At 40.6% G+C, this 14,566-nt stretch overlaps 1 protein-coding gene across 2 annotated transcripts in view; it reads left to right on the forward strand.

Annotated features, from left to right (window-relative positions):
* The first annotated feature begins 1,762 nt into the window (after window positions 1-1,762).
* WDR48 (WD repeat domain 48) overlaps window positions 1,763-14,566 on the forward strand; it is a 44,443-nt gene continuing 31,639 nt past the window's right edge. For both annotated transcript variants that reach the window (XM_007116810.2, XM_007116809.3), the window contains exons 1-2: window positions 1,763-1,828; window positions 13,745-13,885. In XM_007116810.2, the coding sequence (XP_007116872.1) occupies window positions 1,781-1,828; window positions 13,745-13,885 (189 nt within the window). In that variant the 5' untranslated portion in view covers window positions 1,763-1,780. The remainder of the gene's footprint in view (window positions 1,829-13,744; window positions 13,886-14,566) is intronic.

A 14,566-nucleotide genomic window follows, 5' to 3' on the forward strand; every position in this document is an offset into this window, starting at 1 on the left:
TGCCAACATTTTAGCTGCCCCAACTGGCATCAAGTGGAAAGTGGAACAGAGATAAGCTGTCTCCACTGAGCCCTGCATAAATTACAGATTTGTAGGCAAAGTAAATGTTGAAGTTGCTTTAAACGACTAAGTTTTGGGGTGGTTATACAGCAATAGATAACAGGAACAGGAAGAAAGAGTGCCAAATATTGGACACTAGTTCAAAGCATATACTGCATCCTATAAAACAGCATCAAAAAGGGTTATTTTCCAGAAAGCACCATAACTAAGACTTCAATAAGACCAGGTGCTTCTTGGTGATAGACTATACAATTAGACCAATGAATTCTATGGGCAACAGCCCATTGCATTGCTTCTTTCATTACAGAGTGAATTTCTTGATCAGAAGCAATAGGGTGTTAGACACAATGACAGTGCATAAAGCATTCAGGAAGTTCCCAGATGGTGGTGCTGACAGAGCACAGCAATCAAGGAAAGCAAATTTAAACTTAGTGTATTTCAGAGAGGACAAATAACTACCACTTCCTCGATGATGGGGAGGGCCAATGGAATCCGCTTGCCTCCAAGTGGTTGGCTGGTCCTCCTGGAGCATGAGGCATATCACCAACTCAGGACTGCTCACTGCTGCTAGCAACCTGAACGCTCAGCAGTTGCTTGGTGATCCCATACACAGCTCCAACCTTGTTATCATCACCATTTCATTCATGAGTCCACTGAGCAATCACTGAGCCTGGAAAAGGAGGCTGAGTTTAATCCACAAAGCTGTTCATTTCATCCATATGATTCTTAAGTTTCATTCTGCAAAGTCCATCACCATATCCCTTCCCAAGGCTTCCTTGTCACCAGTTCTCCAATCGTGCTCTTTCCATGTCCTTGACCAACTGGCCAAATAATTAGCCTTGGACCATCAAGACTTATAATTAGTTTAAGGATAATTTCCTCAGGTCAAACCTTCATCCAGAAAGGTCTAACTGTCCCAGTATGAGATGATTTAAACCAGATACTAGAGTGAGCCCCAACTCCTTCAGGATTTGGAATTTAGTTGTCTCTGTCAACATTTTTTTTTTTTTGCCGTGCGTCATGCGGCATCTTATTTCCCCCCGACAGGGGATCAAAACCATGCCCCCTGCAGTGGAAGCTCAAAGTCTTAACCACTGGATCACCAGGTAAGTCTGGCTATAAACAATTTTAACTAGTATGTATTTTTTGCCTTCTTATAACATCAATTTTTTTTTGGCCGCTGAGTCCTAACCGGGACCGCCAGGGAATTCCCCATCTCTCATTTAAACAAACACTGTGTGCCTCGCTAAGATGGGGCCACCTCCTTTGCAAACCTTTCTATTTCTCCTCCTTCCAGGCCAGTTTATAATTCTCCGCCATTTTTAGGTACTTCATGGCAAATATGCCGGTTCCCTTGGCTGCCCACGAATGTTTGAGGGGGTGGAAGTGGAGTCCAAGGCACCCATCTCCAGCATTAATTCTTTCAGCGCTTTTCTTATGCCTACTTGGGCCTCTGAGGAGAACAGCGCAAGCCAGGGTCCAGGCCCACACAGAGCTGGATACAGATTGCTCCCTTGGGTCTCAAAGTGGCTCTCTCTCCGCCAGCATTATATGCACGCAACGGTTTTTAAGTGCTTCTGCCGCACCACAGGATTACCGGCCACAGCGACGGAGACTCCCTGAGGAGAACTCCACCATTCCTCGGCCAAAAGGGAAGAGGCGGGACATCCGCCCGGTCCAAGCCACTTCCGGAAATGACGTAGGAGTGTCAACATGCAAGATGGCGGCCCATCACCGGCAGAACACGGCAGGGCGGAGGAAAGTGCAGGTAGGGGAACCCGGCTCCTCGACCTCCCGGGCGTGGCTGGCATCCCCGGGCCCACCTCCAGCGAGCAGATACCTCGGGCCGCGGGCGGCCGGGGTAGCGTCTTGGGGCGAGCGGGACGGGGCGCGGCCGGCGGCTAGGGGTGGGGCTGCGGCTGTAACGGCTTGAGGAAGGGGCGGGGGGCGGCAGACTGGACCCGCCGGGGCCCCGTCCCGGGACCTTTGGGCGCGCGGTTGGGAGCCTGGGGTTGCCGGTCGTCCACTGTTTCGTAGGCTTGGGCTTGCGTGGTCGGGCTGGGCTCGTTCCCCGCCCATCTGCCTCCGTTCCCTTGCCTGTCTCCCAAGCGCTGTGCCCAGCGGCGTCGGAGCGGAGGCCTGCGGGAGCTTTCCCGCGGGGCGGGCAGCGGAGTGAGTGGGCCCGTGCGGGGGCGTGGCGGGGCTCCGGAGCCCTGCAGGGTTTTTGAGCAGAGGTCTGCATGTGGGAGCTCCCTGCCTCCTTTTATGCGGGAGCTTCCCCCGACACCCAAAGTGGAAATGACGTGGGAGTATGCTGGTGGTAGTGGGGGAATTGTAATTTTCATTGTTTTGGAATTTAATTTCGTCCTCACCATTTCTTCTTCAGAGTGCATCCTTGAGTCTTCTTTCTGTTTCTCTAATGTATTATTCAAGGGTAAAGAGTTACCTAACCCGCCCGTGTGTGCTTTATGCCTTCGTGAATCCAGTTTTGTTTTGGGTACGTTTAAGCGTTATTGCTATCTATTATTTTCAACGATCTAAGGAGTAAAAGCCCTATTACAGGTGTTTACCTGCAGGTATGTTGTATGTAGTGGTGACAGTACGGTGCACTTATTAAACATTTACTGAGCACTTAGTTTAGGCCCCAAAATGTGCAAAGAATTGAGAGAGTACAGGAATAAGTAACACCCAAGCTTTCTTTATAAAACACAGCATTATATGTAGTTCTACAGGTTGAAATCAGTGAGTGTTTAATAGGTAGTCCGGACAAGGGATTCCTTCATTGAGGAAATGGCTATAGGCCATAAAGTCTTCTGGCCAGTTCACTTCTTTGTTTTATTGATCTCATTGATCAGTACAGTGTCCTAGGCACTCACTAGATGTTTGTTGAATTAAGTGACATTAATAAGAATCTAAAATAGCATATCTTGTTGGTGATAAAATTTTAAGTGCATCAGTGATGGGATTTAAGTAACCCCAGCATCCAAGTCAGGTGGTAAGATTGTCTGTTCCTGACTAAAATGTAACTCGAAATTGTAACTTGATTGTATTCTAGACACTAGAGTGGTAGGTACATTCCTTAGGATAGTAAGGAGAGTTAATCAAGTGTCTTAGTTTCTTGCATTTAGACTTAAAAGGCAATATAAAAGTACTGGATGGGGAGAATGTAAATTAGCTGCAGCATGTGTGGAAAAACAGTGTTTTAATAAGCTGAATATGAGCCATTGTATGCAGAATGAGGAAGATGATCATTTCACTTTTCACTGATCAGAGTACAAAACTAGAGTTTGGGAATCGGCACTTAGCACCTTGTTCTTAATAGGTATAGCAATCAGATTGGTGAAGTGACTTGAAGCTATTTCCTAGGAAGAGCATTCAGAAGAAGCATCTAAGATCAGTCTGCTGAAGAGAAGATTCAATGAGTCTTGTTAGCTGCTTTCAGAATTTGTCTTTAAGGTGTAGAACCAGTATGAGAAGCCGCAGAGATTGATTTTATCTCAACACAAGGGAGAACCTTTGTTTATGGAAGTGTTTTTTAAACTAGTGAATGTTCACTGCAAAAAAAAAAAACCCACAAACAAAAGTGTAAATGATAATTGTCTTCCACTCTTCAAAGAAAACTGCTTTGAAGACTGTGAGATATAATCCTAGCTAAGGGTTATTCACTGAGAGCCCTATTGACATCTTGGGCTGGATAATTCTTAATTGTGGGAGGACTGTTGTTTTCCATCATCCTGCCTTCCCACTAGACACTGGCACCTTCCCAGCTGTGACAACGAAAATTGACTCTAGACATTTTCAAATGTCCCCTGGAGGGCACAATTGTTGCTGGTTGAAAACTAATGTTCTATACTTCTTCGTGTGTGTGTACCTGACTTAGGTGATTTTTTTACTCTAAGTGGAGTCATGGTATTCACTGTTTCATGTCTTCCTGTTTGTCAGATTTTTAAATACACATTTCCTTTGACCCAGCAATTCCTTGTCTAAAAAATTGTTTTACAAAAGTACATATGCATATATCTTTCTCTCATTATGCAAGGGTGTTTATTATAGGAATGCTGTCATTGTGAAAAACAAAAATCTAAATGTTTATCAGTAGTCAGTTGTCAGATAAGTTAGGTACATTCATAGAGTAGATTAGTTTGCAATTAAAAGATAAGCTAGATTTATATTATTAAAAAGGAAAGGTGTCCAGAAGTCAAAATAGGAAATCAACATAGCATGGTCCCATTTCCACAAAGGAAATAAGGCATTTTCAAAGTCTGGAAGGATATCAACAGTGGTTATCTCTGCAGTATTACATTATGTGGATATTGGTAAGGTGGGAAACAGAATATCTTTTACTTTAAAATATATGAACCTTTATATTTTTTAACTTTTTACAACATTCTTTGCTCTTATAAATTAAAAAAAAATCTTTCCATTTTGGAAAAAATATATATGGCTACAGAAATTTATGTTGCCTCTTGGCTCTCTGTTTCTTGTACCAAGAGGCAGTAGCCCTGAGCTCCGTTATCAAATAGAAGGCCAGAAAGAACCGTTGAGACTTATAATATTGATAAATAACCAGTGGTGAAGGGTCCAAGCATACTACTTATTAATTATAGACATAATGAAGAATGAGCACATGTCCTACCATCTTCAACTTTTAAGGAGACTGGAGGTGAATATGAGGAAGAGGGGTGGATTTGTGATTGTCCAAAACATGATCAGACAAATGTGTGAATTTAGATATATGATGCAGCTCTCTCCTGGTAATCAGGATATCAAAGCAAGTCTTTTCAGTCCCTGGCAATCCCTTTAATGTTACGATTTTCCAACAACCTGGGTCTGTTGGTTGGCTGTCTGTCTCCATCTTTCCTTCAGCTGTGGCCTCTTTTCCTTACTTGCTTCAGAACTCTTGAAATGAGGTTGGACAAAAGTCACTAGTGTTCCTGTTTTAGGAGCAATAACCATGCCCTAGTACTCAGTGTTAGTTCAAGAATGTAAATACTTGGTCTTTCATAACAAGATGATTCTTTTGGTTGGAAATGACCCCAAATCTAACATAACCAGGTTCACACAATAAACATATGTATTGGCTCATATAAATGGTAACTCAAGAGGTGGTGCTAGCTTCATGCAAATCTTGAACCAGCAGATTCACTGTGACTCTCTACCCTGAGGAGTGATGTAAAGTCACCTTTACCATTGGGCTGCCTCCAAGTTGTCCTCTCCTATTCCCAAGCTCCTAGATCTAGGTCTTCCCTCTTGGTGGCATGGTGGCTGCACCTTTTCTAGACCTCAAATCCTTTCCCCATACTATGCATGGTCACAGTCTCTTAAATAGTCCCTACACAATTTCTTCTGGCATTTGCTTGCCTTGAGGAAGATATTGGGGAGCAGTGGGGAATATAGAGGCAACCAACAAATGTCTATTCTACCAGTACTAATCCCCTTTCCCTGCCAAATATTTAGTTATTCTAGACCTAGTCAAAGCTCAGCGTGGTCTTTACTCCTCATTCTGAGCCCCAATTCTGGGTTGTTTAATCTTCAAGACTTTCTTAGGGTAGCAGTAGGATGATGCCAAATCCTGGTTTCTCAAGGAAAGACCCTTATAAATTAGCCATATGTCTAAGGTGAGTTACTTTTTCTATAGGATGGGTAATAAAAAATTTGGTGCCAATATGATATCCAGTAGAACAGGGATTAGTAAACTTTTTCTCTAAAGGGCTAGGTGTTAATATTTTAGGCTTTGCAGGCCATTCTCCTGTTTGGTAACCACTCAACTCTGCCATTATAACGTGGAACCACCAATAGGACAATATCCAAATGAATAGGTGTGGCTGTGTTCCATTAAAACTTTGTTTACAAAACAGACTTTGGCCTGGATTTGGCCCTTGGGTGGTTTTTTACTAACCTCTGTAGAAGTTTTTCACTAACCCCTGACTAAGAGAAGTCAGGCTAGAAAGTTTCCTATTTTTATTCAAGACTGCTTTTAAGAATACTTTTTAAAATCAGCACTCTCGAAACATAGGTACAAGCAGAAAGTCATGGTCCACGAGATTGAACAGGAAAAACACATGTAAGAATTATTCATATTTGGCCAATTTTTCATGGCCAAATTTAGCCTGATGTAGCCTGAGAGCTAGAAGTAGCCTTACACAAAAGAGCTGTGTGGTTCCCTTTATACGGTGTTACAGAACAGGCAAAAGTAATCTATGGTGAAAAGGGTCAGTTCTAGATTGTCTGGGGGTGGGGTGTAGAGGTTGGGAAGAGGATGAGGGAACTTTCTAGGGTGGTGATGTATATGTCTTGGTAGAATTTTGTATTACACAGGTGTATTAATTTGTCACACGTATCTATGTATACTTAAGATGTGTACATTTCACTGAATGTAAATCTTACCTTTGAAAAAGGAGCCGTAAATAAATAATGAACTCTGGTCAATGATATACATGCTGAAGTACTTAGGAGGAGATATTATTAATGATGTGCAACTTAATTTGAAAGCCATTGAAAAATGATATGGATCAAATAGATGGGTATGTTCAAATGGATAGAAAATGTTCATTGTAGAATATATCCATATGGATATATGGATGTTTTCTGTGTAATTCTTGCAACGTTTATGTTCTCTAAATTTTTCATAATACGATGTTGGGGGGGAAATAACCTTTAAATGTCAAAAAATGATTAATGATAAGCAGCAGAGGAGGGAAAGTGAAATTTTTTTGTGGTGGTCAGAGAAAGCCTTGCTCAGAAGCTGACTTTTGAGTAAGAATCTAAGAGAAATGAGATTGCTACTTGGGGGAGGAGCATTCCAGTGAGAATATGAAACACAAAGGTCCTGAGGTGGGAATGTACCTGGCCTATTTGTGGAATAATAAAGTTGCCATTGAAGTTGCCATGGAGTGAGTGAGGGGAAGGGAGTAGGAGCTGAAATCAGAGAAGTAACTGCAGGCCAAATCATGTAGAGCACTACAGGCCATAGTAGGGCTTTGGCTTTTACTCCTGAGTGAGGTAGGAAGCATTTGGTGGATTTTGTGCAGAAGAAATGGGTTTTCTCAGGATCACCTGACTGCAGGTGAGCAAGGGCAGAGCAGAGAGACCAGTAGCTATTTAAGAAATCCAGGTGCTATGTGATAGTGGCTCCACCCAAGGTGGTGAAAGTTGGTTGAATTCTGGATGACAAAACTTGCTGACAGGATGTGAAATGAGAGAAGTTGAAGTAAGGCTGGCACTAAGGTTTTGGGCCTGAGCAACTGGAAGAATGGAGTTGCCATTAACGTCATCAATGAGGAAGACAGGAAAACCTCATTTGGAGAGGACTGTCAGGAGCTCGGTTTGGGACATGCTGTGATTAAGACATCCAAGGGAAATGAGTTAATGCACACCTCAGGGAAGCCTGGGGGAATAGCCCAGAGTGTCCTCTTTGTGACCCTGAAATGCTTTAAGTCTCCTTTCTTTTCTTAAAAAGATTGTGATTTTGTACTCATTTTGTAATATATCCATATTTGTTTTCATACAAAAAATTGTTACTGTGGTAGGCAGAATGCCTGCCCCCCCCACTACCAAATGTCCATGCCCTAATCCCTGGAATTTATGCATATGTTATGGTTACATGATAAAAAGGATTTTACAGATGTAATTAATGTTACAGACCTTAAAATAGGAGGATTATCCTGGATTATCCCAGTGGGCCCAATCTAATCATGTGAGCCCTTAAAAAGCAGAGAACTTTCTCTGCTGGAGGACGAAGTTAGAAAAATGTGAGGCATGAGGGGGGCCCTCCTGTTGCAGGAGAAGGCACATAGAAAGCGTGAGGATTGCAGGCAGCCTCCAGGAGCACGGATGAAGCGCTGGCTAAAAGCCAGCAAGGAAACAGTGCCCTCGGGCCTACAGCTACAGGGAGCTGAATTCAGCCACCAACCTGAATGAGCTTGGGAGCAGGCTTTCCTAGCGTAACCTAACTGGATATTGCTGCTGGGGGAATACCCTGTCATTTTTCTCCCTGTCAGAGTCCCTTTAATTGTCTCTTCCAAATGCATACTTCCTACTGAAGGTCTGGCTTCTGGCTTCCCATCCCTTGCGGAGTCCTTATAGTACCTTCTCTTCCTCCCCCCCCCCCTTTTTTTTTTAAGCAAATCAAGGCAGAAATGAGTCCTCATCTTCTCTGCCTTTGCCTGTACTCTTGACTTTGCCTAAATGAAGTTTTTCCAGGACTTTGTTCACTCATTTATTGCTTCTGTGTCCAGCACCTTCTACTCTTCTTTTTCTTTTACTTCCATCTCTTCTGCCTGCAAAGTTTGCCTATATCTTGAGAAAAAAAAACTTCACTTACTGTCTGTCCCCCACTAGAATGAAAGCTCCAGGAGGGCTTCTGTGCTGACTACTGTATCCTCAGCATTTAGAATAGAGCCTGGCAACTGGTGGATGCTTAATCAGTATTTGCTGAAAGACTTGAATCCTATTTTTCTTCTGTCTACAGCCGGTTTTTTTTTTTCTTTAACAAGTTTTTAATGTGATATGTCTTGGAATATATCATTGTATGTAATTTATTCTTTAATGACTACATAGAATGGATGGACCATAATTGACCTAGCCATTTTCTTATTGAAGTTATTGTTCCTATTTTGTCCAGCATACTAAAATTTACCAAAAAAAAATTAATAGCAGAGTTATGAAATAGTAAAGGAAGTCTTACGAAAGTAAGCAAAAAGACAGAGATAGATAGTATAGAATGCATAAAAGATGAAGGATCAGTTTGAAAGTTCCAACATCTGACTGATGAGAATTCAAGAAGGAGCAAAGAAAACAGAGATAGTTATTAATGAATTGATGTAAGATTTCCCAGAGCTGAAAGTTTCTAGATTGAAAGGGCCTTCAAAGTGCACAGCAAAGTTAATGATAAAATGACCAAAAATTATCATGATAAAGAACCCCCCCCAAAAATACCCCACCAAGTAAAAAGAGAAGATCCTAAAATCTTGGGCTGTATAGGTGGTGGTACGGGAGAGAATGAAAATGGGATCACCTTAAAGTTGAGTGAAACAGAATTGGCATTGAATTCAGTGGCAGCACTGGATGCTAGAGGAAGTTAGAGTAGTGCTTTCAAAAGCTGAGGTTTTTTTCTACATGGACTTCTTTATCCTGCCAAATCAAATGTAAAGGTAGTGACCTTTTCAGACATGCAAGGGCTAAGTCACCTCCCGTGTACCTTCTTCTATGTTAGTTTCTTAAGATCCTGGGGATGTATTTCTGCCAAACTGGGAAGTGAACAAGGAAAAGAGACATTGGAATTCAGGAAACGATGGCTCTAACCCAGAAAAGCAGTAAAGGGAAGCACCGAACGTGACAACTGTGCCAGCAGACCGAGAGGGCAGCCAGCCCAGATTAGAGTGAGAATGTGGGGGATTCTGAGGGGGAAGCCTTGTGGGAAAGTGGGGGTTGGAGTTGGTTTCTTGCTGGACTATCTAATATGCTGCAGTAATTCAAGAAAATCCAAGTTAAAATAGAGGGAGCCATTGAAGGAAAGAAAGAACTCTAGGGAAAATGAAGAGCTCTCTGAGGAAGGAAATGTATTCATAATGTAGTACTTGGCTAGTCAGTAGATAGCAATTACAGTCCAACAGTGTAGCACTGATTATTTAATCAACCAAAAACAGAGATAGATCTATCGATATCAGAAGAGTAGAGGGAAGAATTACTGAGGGAAGTTTCAGAGCTACATCCTAATCTACCATAGCTTGAGTACATAGGCGATGTCTAAAATGGATAAGGATAAGCACAATATTTCGAGAAATGTTTCTAATAGAAACAACCAAGAGTTGAAATTAATTACCTCTAAGGATTAAGACCGGGTATGGGGAGTCTTAACCAGACAGTAGGGAGATGGTTTTTCATTATTGTCTTTCAGTACTATTTGATTTTCTGAATACAGGCAAGAATTAGTTGGATAAGAATTAAATTATAAATTCAAAAAACTAAGTAATATATGCCTATTAAAAAACATTTATACTGTATTAAAAAGGCATGAATGAGTGACAGTCACCATAATTCCATCACTCAGGAATAACTACTGGTAGTTTTATACATGTATATCCTTCTAAACTTGTGTGTTTATTTTTAAATATATGTATATTTAATATTATGCAACAGTTTCACAGTAATGATTATTATACACTACTGTGTTAGACCATGCATACTTCACTTAAATATACCCTGGGTTTCTTCCCATATTAATCAGTCTAGATTTACACCAACATTTTTAATGATTAAATACTATTCTCTTTTATAGATGTGTGTGCCAAAATTTACCCAGCTAGGTAGGATACTTCTAGTTATTTGCTGTTTTTAATCACACATCTGTAATAGATGCCCTTAAAGAGGTTGGTCCAAACTTGTTTTGCTAAGAATTCCTTGCCACCTGGAATGAGGACTGACAATCATGTTGTTATTCTCTGACCCTTTCCCACTGGGCCAATCAGATCATCTCCCAGAAATTTGAAAATCAAGATTCATATATGCTACCTCATCTTTGTTAAATAGGAAATGTACTGAGAAAAGCTGATAAGGAGCCTTGAAGCCCCAGAGGAAGAGGCATTAAGAGAGACTGAAACTAACATTGACGCCAACTTGTTTCCTCATGGTTTTTCAGTACCTGATTCATGCAAAAAATATATGTCTTTTATATGCCAGATACTCTAATAAGGATACTGTGGTAGGAGGAACAAGGCAGACAAGTTCCTTGCCCTCTTACAGCTTTTATTCTAATGGAGAAGATATAGCAAAAAAGATAAATATGCAGCGTGGTAAGAACTGTAGAAGAAATGGAGTAGGGGAGGTGATAGGGGAAGGAGATCATGGAAGGCCTTTTAGAGGAGATTATTTTTCTGCTAAGACCTGGAGGGTGAGCGTGAGGGTGAGTCAGCCAAGGTGAAAGCTGGGAGAATAGTATTCTTGTGGGGATTGGAGGAGAGGTGAGCAATCTTCTTGGCACAGGGAAAAGTAAATCTGAAGGCCCTAGGATGGGAAAGAACTTGATGTGTTTGAGGAACAGGAAGGAGTTTAGTGCGACTGTCGTCAAAGAGCATAGGGGAAGTTAGTTTGAGGTGAGTGTGAGTTTGCAGGGTAGAACCAAAGCATGTGAGGAATTTGGACTTGACTTTAAATGCAGTGAAAAGCTTCTGTAGGGAAGTGCCATGATTTTATTTTTAAAATGTCTCTTATGAGTCATGATTGAATTTCCTGCCCTTGAGCTCTGTTAGATATCTTTGTTAAATTATCATCTTAAATTCTCCATTTTTAAAAAAGTTAAGCTTGTTTAAGTAGATTTCAGTTACAGTTACTTGCACTGAAAGGCCGGGTTAAAACATCCTTGTCTTTGTGTATACAACCCTGGCCCTTTTCACATCTTTTGTTATTTATGTGTTTGTTGGCCATTTTCTTTTCTTTTAAAAAAATTTCCTCTTCGTGATCTCTGTTCCTCTTTCTGTTGGAGAGGTTGACTTTTTCTTATTGTTATCTAAGGAATCTTTGTATGTTGTCAAGAGTAAACTTTTGTATTTTGTATTCATTTTTTCCCCAGTTAGGTGTTGGCCTTGTAACCTTGCTCATGTTATTTTTTTGACATTCAGAAGCTTGCTTTGTTTTAAATAACAGCTTTAGTGAGATAAAATTCACATACATTTACCTTTCTAAAGTATACAACTCAGTGATTCTTAATATATTTGCAAAGTGCATTGACCACCTAATTCCAGAACATCTTCATCACCCCCCAAAAGAAATCCTGTACACCATAGTAGTCATTCCCCATTCTCCTCTTCCCCAAGCCTCTGGAAACCATTAATCTACTGTCTGTGGATTTTTCAGTTGATGGACATTTGAGTTGTTTCCATTTTTTGGCTATTGTGAATAATGCTGCTGTGAACATTTGTGTATGTATAGAAAGTTTTGGCTTGTGTTTGGTCAGATCAGCTTGCCTTTTCTTTTGCAAAGATTGTGGTCTTGTCACGTTACCAGAGCCTTCTCTATGTAGAGACTATGTAAATACTTGCAAGTATTTTCATGATTCGGTTATTAAATTTCAATCTTTAGTCCATATGAAAATTCATTTTGGTTTAAGATTTGGAGAGAGGATATTATTTTTTGCAATAGAATCACTAGATGTTCCTAGATAATTTATTAAATAATTTATCATGCCCTCATTGTTTCAAAATCTGTTTATATCAAAACAAAAAATGTATAATGGGAAAAAGAAGAAAATGGATGTAATAGCCATTTTGTAATGCATGTAGAGAAGTGTTGCATAAAAAAATATGTAATAAAGGTGGTTATAAAATAATTTATCATGCCCTCATTGTTTCAAAATCTGTTTATATCAAAATAAAAAATGTATAATGGGAAAATATGTTTCTGAATTTTGTTTTATTTCATTGATCCTTTTATATATTCCTATTGTGGTCCTCCTTTGTAATTCTGGTAGCTTTATAATACCTTTTAAGTTCTTTAAAGAATATCCTTTCATTTAAAAAAGTGACTGGGTAGTCCCCTCAAAATATTGTACTATTGGTATGTATTTTGTCAACTTCTAGAAAGAAATCCAGTGAGACTCTGACCACAGTTGGGTTAAAATCACAAAGTTAGGAAAAAATTGTTTATTTTGACTCTTCCTGTACTACCTTCCTGTACCACTTCCTGTAGTACTTCCTGTACTAATATGGTATGTCTCCTTTATTCAAGTTTTCTTTTATGTACCTTGTTCTGTTGATTATGTATCTTCTTTGCAAAATGAATTTCTAGATATTTATTTTTGTTGCTATTGTAAATAGGGTCCCCTTCCTCCTATTATATCTTAACTGGTTATTTCATTAGAATAGAAAAGTTTTGCTTTTGGCTGCCAGCCAGCTTGTTGAGTTTTTCTTAATTGTAATTGCTTTTGGTTTATTCTCTTGAGTTTTCTCATGGAGCAGACAGAGGTTACCAACCATAACAGAGTAGGGAAAAGTTCTCTGAAAGAAATTTTAGTGTGTTATTGGAGGGCAAAACCTCATTTTGCTTAGCAGGTCAGAGAAGGTCTTTTTGAGAAAGCATCATTTCAACAGCAATCTAGAGACTGCAGTAGGAGTTAGCCAGACAAAGTGGGAGGAAGAGCTTAGCCAGACAGAGTGGGAGGAAGAGCTTCTAGACAGAGGGGCTAGCACATGTGGCCTTCTGGAGGCACAGTGTGTGCAAGGAGTGGGAGCAGTGAGCAAGGATGAGGAGCAGGAGAGGCGCTTGAGGAGTCTAGATCCAATCCTGAGTCTAGTGGAGTAAGCAGCCAGAGGGGTTTTTGAACAGGGAGCGATATTCCTATTTACATTTTTAAAAGATATTTCTATTCATATTTTAAAGATTTATCCAGCTGCTTTGTGGGAAATGGATTAAAGACAAACAAGGGTAGGAGAGAAAGTCCAGTTAGGAGATATTTGCAGTGGTTTAGCCTCAAACTTGCTTATCTTGGTCTAGGCTATTATTAATGTCACTCTTCTCTCCTCAGCCCTTCAGTCTCTATAGAGTAAAATAAAGTTTTTATAGGATTGGGAAATAAGTTTTATATTAGAAAACATGGGGTTTTGAATTTCAGATTGGCCACTAGAAGGCTACATTTTATTATCACATGTTTTGTAACTTCATAAACAGCCAATCTTGACATATTTGTCAGGTTTCCTATGTTATTCGAGATGAAGTGGAGAAGTACAACCGAAATGGGGTCAATGCCCTGCAGCTGGACCCAGCACTAAACAGACTTTTCACGGCAGGTCGAGACTCCATCATAAGAATATGGAGTGTCAATCAGCACAAGGTAAGTCAGGGATTGAGTTTATATTTTAAATCTATACTCAGTAAGTTTTGGTCTTTCTAATATGGTGCCTTTCGCAGTTTCAGATTTAATCTCTTTGAGCACTGAGTTCTTTGGTACACTCTATAAATAAAGACACTGCAACCAGAATTCAGTAAGCTTCTGAGAAAAACACCACAGGGGAGTTTCAGAAGTGTTTTAGCTAAGGCAGGGACTCTGTAAACTAGGTTTGTGATAAGAGCCCTTTGCTGCAAAGGAACAAAGAGATTTGTCTGGTAGGGAGCTTCTTTTCAACAATTTATTTTTCTGGGCTTCCCTGGTGGCGCAGTGGTTGAGAGTCTGCCTGCTAATGCAGGGGACGCGGGTTCAAGCCCTGGTCTGGGAGGATCCCATGTGCTGCGGCTGGGCCCGTGAGCCACAACTACGGAGCCTGCGCATCTGGAGCCTGTGCTCCGCAACGGGAGAGGCCGCGATAGTGAGAGGCCTGCGCACCGCGATGAAGAGTGGCCCCCGCTTGCCACAACTAGAGAGAGCCCTCGCACAGAAACGAAGATGCAACACAGTAAAAATAAATAAATTAACTAATAAACTCCTACCCCCAACAGCTTCAAAAACAATTTATTTTTCTGTTTTAAATATGTTCCCAAAAAGCTTTTTTGCATTCCTTTTCAGTGTTACTAAAAA

Source organism: Physeter macrocephalus, chromosome 18 (assembly GCF_002837175.3).
Source record: "Physeter macrocephalus isolate SW-GA chromosome 18, ASM283717v5, whole genome shotgun sequence".
NCBI classification, from domain to species: Eukaryota; Metazoa; Chordata; class Mammalia; order Artiodactyla; family Physeteridae; genus Physeter; species Physeter macrocephalus.